The sequence below is a fragment of the Ascaphus truei genome, chromosome 9, assembly GCF_040206685.1.
Source record: "Ascaphus truei isolate aAscTru1 chromosome 9, aAscTru1.hap1, whole genome shotgun sequence".
NCBI lineage: Eukaryota > Metazoa > Chordata > Amphibia > Anura > Ascaphidae > Ascaphus > Ascaphus truei.
Genome location: NC_134491.1, coordinates 54,718,873 through 54,726,097, shown reverse-complemented (window position 1 = coordinate 54,726,097; position 7,225 = coordinate 54,718,873). Strand labels below are relative to the sequence as shown.

Sequence of the window (7,225 nt, the reverse complement as noted above, 5' to 3'; positions counted from 1 at the left end):
CTGTAAGTGCAAACATGTATGCCTAGTAAATAATTGTAACTACTGTAGGACTTAAATAACTTAAATGAAACCATTTCACAGCTAGGCCTGTAATGTTAAGCAATTATATTAGCTTTTTTTTCGTGTAATTGGTCTTAATTTAGATAATGACAGTTGCAGATTACATCAAATGTTTTAAAGCATTTATACATTATAAATGACCATTTATACTCGCACTTATCTATCAATAGTGACCTGTATAAGCTTTCTGCAGCACATGGATAAACCATGCAAGTCAATTTCTAAAGATGTTATCATTCTAACGTTTATTGTAATCATGTGAAACAAAACTAATTAAAAAAATCATGTTGAAAAAGGGGGCGGGGGGGATATATTTTTCATGCATATACATATATATTTATATAGAGATTGTATACCTGCATCTGTTTTTCTTTCTTGAATTGTATGACGGATTGCATTTTTTCTCTTTCGTCTTTTCCAAACTTGCGTTTCAGATGAAACTGTACCTTGCACGACTCCGAATGCTGCAAAATCTTAAGCGCATCCTCATATGTGATATTGTCAAAAAATATTGTAGCACTTAAAAGTTGGTCACCTACAAGACAGTGAGTTTAAGAAGCATTATTAATTACATAGGGTGTATTTTTGTAAATGTTACGCTTGCCTTTGTAATTATCTGTTGTCCCAAAAACATATTTTGAGAAATAAAATGTAAATCATCACTCTTAAAAAAACTGCATTTTTATTATATAAAAACAATAACAATTATTTCCCAAGACAAAAAGAGCAACACGTTTTTTATACTCACAAAATTTTTAAAATGATTCCGATAACTGAGTTTGCTGTATAACATATCAATCAGCTGAAGGTGGCAAGAAATTAACAGCTTTGTCTCACAAGACACAGTAACCAGAAAGAGCAGCATCAATATACAGTACATGCACACTGACCTTCCAGTGTATATACATGCACTCTGAGCTTCCAGTGTATATACATGCACTCTGACCTTCCTGTGAATATACATGCACTCTGACCTTCCAGTGAATATACTGTACATGCACTCTGACCTTCCAGTGTATATACATGCACTGTGACCTTCCAGTGTATATACATGCACTCTGACTTTCCAGTGAATATACATGCACTCTGACTTTCCAGTGTATATACATGCACTCTGACCTTCCTGTGAATATACATGTTCTCTGACCTTCCAGTGTATAAACATGCACTCTGACCTTCCAGTGTATATACATGCACTCTGACCTTCCAGTGTATATACATGCACTCTGACCTTCCAGTGTATATACATGCACTCTGACCTTCCTGTGAATATACATGCACTCTGACCTTCCAGTGAATATACATGCACTCTAACCTTCCAGTGTATGTACATGCACTCTGACCTTCCTGTGAATATACATGCACTCTGATCTTCCAGTGTATATAAATGCACTCTGACCTTCCTGTGAATATACATGCACTCTGACCCTCCAGTGTATATACATGCACTCTGACCTTCCAGTCAGCACAAATCAAAGATGGCTTCCTCCAGAATACTGAAAAAGAAAATAAGTACTGACTGACACTGGTCCTCAGGGACTGTACCTTCTTTTATGCAGAATATTTGCGAATCTGGAGATTCCTTTAAAACTTCGGTTACAGTTATTCCTTCTTTCCCTCCGCCAACTATTCTAAATCCGCTGGCACATGCCATTGGTTCAGTGTTCAAGTTCACCTCCATCGGTTCCTACATACACAGAAACAGCGCATTATCAATAAGTTATATGCTAAAAATACAAATTGCAATACAATCAGCACCATGTACTGACATTACGTGTTACTGCCACAATACCAGTTTCCCAGATGTATCAGTGAGAGTCGCTGTTAGAATATCTAATGCTATTGTGGAAGTTTTGCTACCTGTGGGATGGAAGTACACAAATTCTGCAAAAACCTCAAAGACATCTTAAAAGCATTCAAAATGATGGTATTTAATGTGGAGTCACAATAACCACTGCAACAACTTCAGGGGTAGAGGATTACGTGGTTAAAACCTTTTTTATCTTTGACTTTATTAGTGAATGTTTAACATAATACCGAAATAATTCCATGAATCACAACTACAGGGTAGAAATAAAGAGACGGACAGTTATAAAAACTGTTTTCTGTTGGTGATACAATAGCCAACAGAAAATGAAATGGATTTACTCTATGATACAGTGCACTTATAAAAAAAACACAATACAATAAGGCAAAAGACCAATAGCAAATTGAAGGGTTTTTATGGCCTATGTATAAAGTATTACTAGAAGTCATTTTCCCACAAAACACTGTAGCCAGTGGCAGATTTTAAAAAAATGCCGCCCTTAGGCACTTATCTGGTGCCACCCTCATCCTCCAGCGCTGCTCCGTCCCATTGCCATGTGAACGCGATGGCGTGTGACATCACATTGCCGCCAACGCATGTGTGATCGGCGCTTGCCGGCCGTGCATGTGCGATTGCCGCTTGCCAGCCGCTCGTGCACGTGCGTGATCAGCACTTTTCGATCGCGTGTGCCGCTCCCAAATTTTAGGCCTTAGGCCTGAGCCTATCAGGCCTTATGGGAAATCCGCCACTGACAGCAGCAAATAAATGTGATTTTGATGTCAGATGGCCGAGATTAGTTGTTATCTATGGTGCATATTTGCAAATGATATGTAATATTAAGTGTAATACAATCACTGTCTCTATGTGCTGGAATAGGGCTGGACTTTCCAGCGTACAGAGAGTTAATCTCCCTAGAGAAGCCAAGAGCAGCTGCAAACTAACTGAGCAGGCTGAACTCCTGATTGCACATGGAGTTTTAAAAGACAGGAAGTGACTACACACGGAGAGAGACTGCTGTTCCCAACGCAACATCACGTGACCCCGCAGCATCATTTGGCGATGCGTCGCTGGAAGCCAAGATAAGTGAAGTTACAGAAGGCTCGCGCGATCCCCGGCATTTACTTTAAATGCCTTCGGGGGAAGCACGGGGCCTCTGTAACCGTCGCACCCCAACAGAAAATTTCACGTGTCCCCCAGTTTGCGCAACCTTGATCCACATAATCAAGAAGGCTGGACAATGTTATTTCTCCTGTCCAGCCCACTTGCTGATGCTGATGACCAAAAATGGCCATATAGGATCCCCGTCATGATGTAGAGACCCATATAAAGGCATCTAAATCATCCAGGGGTTGCAAAACCCTACATCTTACCTTCAGCACTGCGGGGACACGGCATCTCAAAGGTCAGTACTGGTATTCTCTCCCAGCAGATGCTCCAAAAGGATTAATGCTGCAGGATCCCATTCAGAAGCATGGAACCCCGTTAATCTCCTGGGAAGCTGGCACCGAGAACAGTAAGTCTTGCTACATGTGTAAATGCACTTGTCTGTGTGACTCATTGTGTGTCTGGGCAAGCAAAAAATGCCTGAGTGATGGGCAACCAATGAGTCAGAGGGCTGGCCTTTGTGTAGGCCAGGTGGAGAGTTAAGCGAGTTGGGTGGGATGTGCCCGCCTGCTGGCAGAGTGCTTATTCCAAAGAAAGAGCATTGTCCTCCACCCACCTTGCTCCTAATTTGTCAGCACCCAGTCTTCCATGTTTCAGATGGAGCCCGGGAAAGTATAAAAGCTGACGCTGCTCACCGCTCTACAGTAGTTCTTGTGTAGTCTCGGTGTTTAGAGACTATCTGGTATGGGCACTGCGGACCCTCAGGCGGTCACTCCTTGTTACTGAAGTACGGGCGGATCAAGATGGAGAAAACGAGGGTATGTTCGCTTCGGCAGCACCCTCCACACAGCGAGCTAGGAGTCCCCTGTACCCTGAGCTTGTGGTGCGTTATTGCCTTGCCTTTGTATTGTGTTGCTCCCTGGTGGCTCTGGCCAGAATAAACTATCATTTATTTCATTCTCCCATTCTGCTTTGTGTTGGCGATTCCTGGTAAAAGTCTGGTCTACCGTGACATACTGTATGTCAATTTTCATCTTCTCTTAGCAATCAAGAACTCTACCAGATGGAGCAAACTATATTCGTTAAGGAGCAGCATCATAGCAAACTTTTTTTAAAATAATCCTTACGGAATAGAAGAAAATGTGCTCAATAGTAATGGAATATTTTGTACTCACTTCTGAACCACTCATTTTTGCATAGGGATGTGAGGCTCGTTTAAAAGAAGGCCTCCTTAAACAGCTTGAATACTCTGAGTCTTCATATGGTGAACTATCCTGTAGTAGGAGAAAATAATAATATACTGTAATAATAAAAATAATATTTCCACATTTTACACTGAGAACCTAATTTATTTTTCACACATATAAGACATCAGAAGCCAGCCAGCACTATCAAAATATAAAAATACCATACATTACACCAGGGGTGAGCAAACTTTTTATGCCGAGCCCCCCTTTTTATCCATGAAATTTCTCGGGCCCCCCCTGCCTGATGTAATCAAAATCACATGGAAATAAAAACCTTTATTAAACGGTATACAATGTAAATACAAATATATCTAAGGCCGCGTGTAAAGTGCCCGCGACGGAGACGCATGACGTCACCCGTCGCCGCTAGCAAATGTTGTATTTCACGTGGTGGCGGCGCGGGCGACCAGGCCATTGATTGGTTCAGGGGCTGTCACATGAGGCGACAGCCCCTGAAAAATCAAATATTGACGGCTTCAAAAAATCGCGTTGCCTCGTCGCGCTTACTATAAGCGCACGCGGCGGCGGCGACAATGCATTTGTTTTCGGGCGACGACGCGTCGCCAGCACTATAAGCGCAGTCTAAATACTTACATACTTCAACAGCTCGCTCTTGCAAAATTAGGCTGCGTCCACGCTGACATCACCAACTCTCCAAGCATGAGCGCAGGGTGTCCTGCATAATTTTGCAAGCACGAGCAGGGAAGTGTTACCACTTTTTTTTCATTATTTCTGTACATTCATAGTGTGATTGATATAGTGGCAGCCGACCCTTTCACTTGCAGAGGATCGCAGCGAAGCAGGTTGCCAGCGGAGGAGAGCAGTAACACAGCGCTATTGCAGGGCAAACACCGGAAGGTGGGGTGTTTGACATCAAAGCGCTCGCGCGTGCTCCTCCCCCGTACCTCCGCATCACGTGGCCGCCACCTGCACTATTCTGTTCGGCCGCCCGCGCACATCTTTTTCATCTGCGCACCCAGATTTTGCCGCACGCGCCCCGCCTAAATAATCTTGCGCCCCCCCCCCCCCAGTTTGTGCACCGCTGCATTCAATCACAACACCCCCACACACATACAATCACAACACACACAACCAACACTCAATCACAACAGCCACACACCCACACACAATCAGACAACACACACAGCACACACACAATCAATCACCACACACACTCAGCCACCCCCCCCACACACACATACACACAACCCCCCCTCACACACACACACTCACCCCCCCCTACACACACACATTCAACCCCACACACACACTCAACCCCACACACACACTCAACTCCCCCCCACACACACACACTCAACCCCCCCCACACACACACACACTCAACCCCCCCCCACACACATACTCAACCCCCCCCACAAACATAAACACTCAACCCCTCCCCCCACACACACACACAACCCCCCCACAACCCCACACACACACACACAACCTCGCACACACACACAACCCCACACACACACACAACCCCCCCCCCCCCCCCACACACACACACTCAACCCCACACACACACACACTCAACCCCCCCCAAACACACACACAACCCCGCACACACTCAACCCCCCCCACACACTCAACCCCTCCCCACACACACCCCACATACACACAACCCCCCCCCCACACACACACACACTCAACCACTCAATCCCACACACACACTCAACCCCCCACACACACTCAACCACTCAACCACACACACTCAACCCCCCCACACACACACACTCAACCCCACACACACACTCAACCCCACACACACTCAACCACACACACACACACACACACACACACACACACACACACACACACACACACACACACACACACACACACACACACACACACACACACACACACACACACACACACACACACACACACAACACCCCTCCACACACACACACAACCCCCCACACACACACACACAACACCACCCCCCCACACACACTCAACCCCCCCCACACACACACACACACAACCCCCCCACCCACACACACACACACAACCCCCGCCCTCCCCACACCTACACCCACACAACCACACACACACACCTGGTGGGTGGAGGGAGTAACTAAGCCTGCTCAGGTCCCCCCATGTGCTGCTGAAAACGGGCGGGTAACAGACAGGAGGAGGAGGGCTTGTCTGTGTGCAGGGAAGGCCCCGCAGCAAGGCCCCTCCCCCTCTGCAGGCAGACACAGCAGGGAACTGGAAGCAGCCTCTGCACGGGGCTTCTGGCCGCCCCCAGGTTTCCCCGCACGCAGCCCGCGCCCCCCCTACATAATCTTGCGCCCCCCAGTTTGCGCACCGCTGCATTACACGACAGAAAAATAGCCAATAGGAAACATTGGAACGGCAACTCTGACATTGTGTTATTTATAACACTCAATTGGCATTGACATGTTCGGGCGAGGGAACAGGCATGTGGTCAAAAGAACATCAACATTGTTACTGAAGTTAGGAAAAAGTAAACCAGGTAACATCACAGGTAACTGAGAATATAAATATGCATCTTTTTCAAGCAATATCCTAGATGAGTGTTTTTTGTAAATAATTAGTTCTGTACTATGAGAAAACACTTTTTTTAAAACTCTGAATGACATTTTTAATGTATTATAATGCAACAAGCATTTTTTGTTTCTATAGCAACCCTTTACAAAGTCACATCCCCTTCCTCTTCTGAAACAGGCTCTGGCACACACCCCTTTTTGAACCCTGCTCTCTCTCTAGCAGTGAACCAATTGTATCTAGTGACTGCCTGGTCACATGATCTTCCCCACAGAACTTTGCATCTTTGGTCCTCTTCTGCTGCACTGACAGCCATTTAGTGAACCCCCGAGCCGAAATTTCTCACCGATCGATCACAGGGGAACGGATAGATCGGCAACTTACTAATTACGTATCATTGTGTGGATTGCATTGATGCACATATTAAAGGGGGGGGGAGGGGGCGGGGACACGGCAGCTTGGACTGCTGCTTTAAATATATATCGAA

At 45.5% G+C, this 7,225-nt stretch overlaps 1 protein-coding gene and 1 long non-coding RNA gene across 8 annotated transcripts in view; one reads left to right on the top strand and one right to left on the bottom strand.

The window, feature by feature from the left end:
* The window catches only part of LOC142503048 (uncharacterized), a 129,433-nt gene that overhangs the window by 48,324 nt on the left and 73,884 nt on the right, over window positions 1-7,225 (top strand). For 2 of the 4 annotated variants that reach the window (XR_012803927.1, XR_012803928.1), the window contains exon 3: window positions 495-605. This is a non-coding gene — a long non-coding RNA (uncharacterized LOC142503048). Of the gene's footprint in view, window positions 1-494; window positions 606-2,743; window positions 3,437-7,225 lie in introns of those variants that run through there. The other 2 variants (XR_012803929.1, XR_012803926.1) reach the window with 2 other exon arrangements.
* The window catches only part of AHNAK2 (AHNAK nucleoprotein 2), a 76,564-nt gene that overhangs the window by 41,917 nt on the left and 27,422 nt on the right, over window positions 1-7,225 (bottom strand). For all 4 annotated transcript variants that reach the window (XM_075614922.1, XM_075614925.1, XM_075614923.1 and 1 more), the window contains 3 exons: window positions 4,147-4,245; window positions 1,606-1,747; window positions 417-595 (listed from right to left, as the gene is read on the bottom strand). In XM_075614922.1, coding sequence (XP_075471037.1) covers window positions 417-595; window positions 1,606-1,747; window positions 4,147-4,161 — 336 coding nt within the window. In that variant the 5' untranslated portion in view covers window positions 4,162-4,245. The remainder of the gene's footprint in view (window positions 1-416; window positions 596-1,605; window positions 1,748-4,146; window positions 4,246-7,225) is intronic.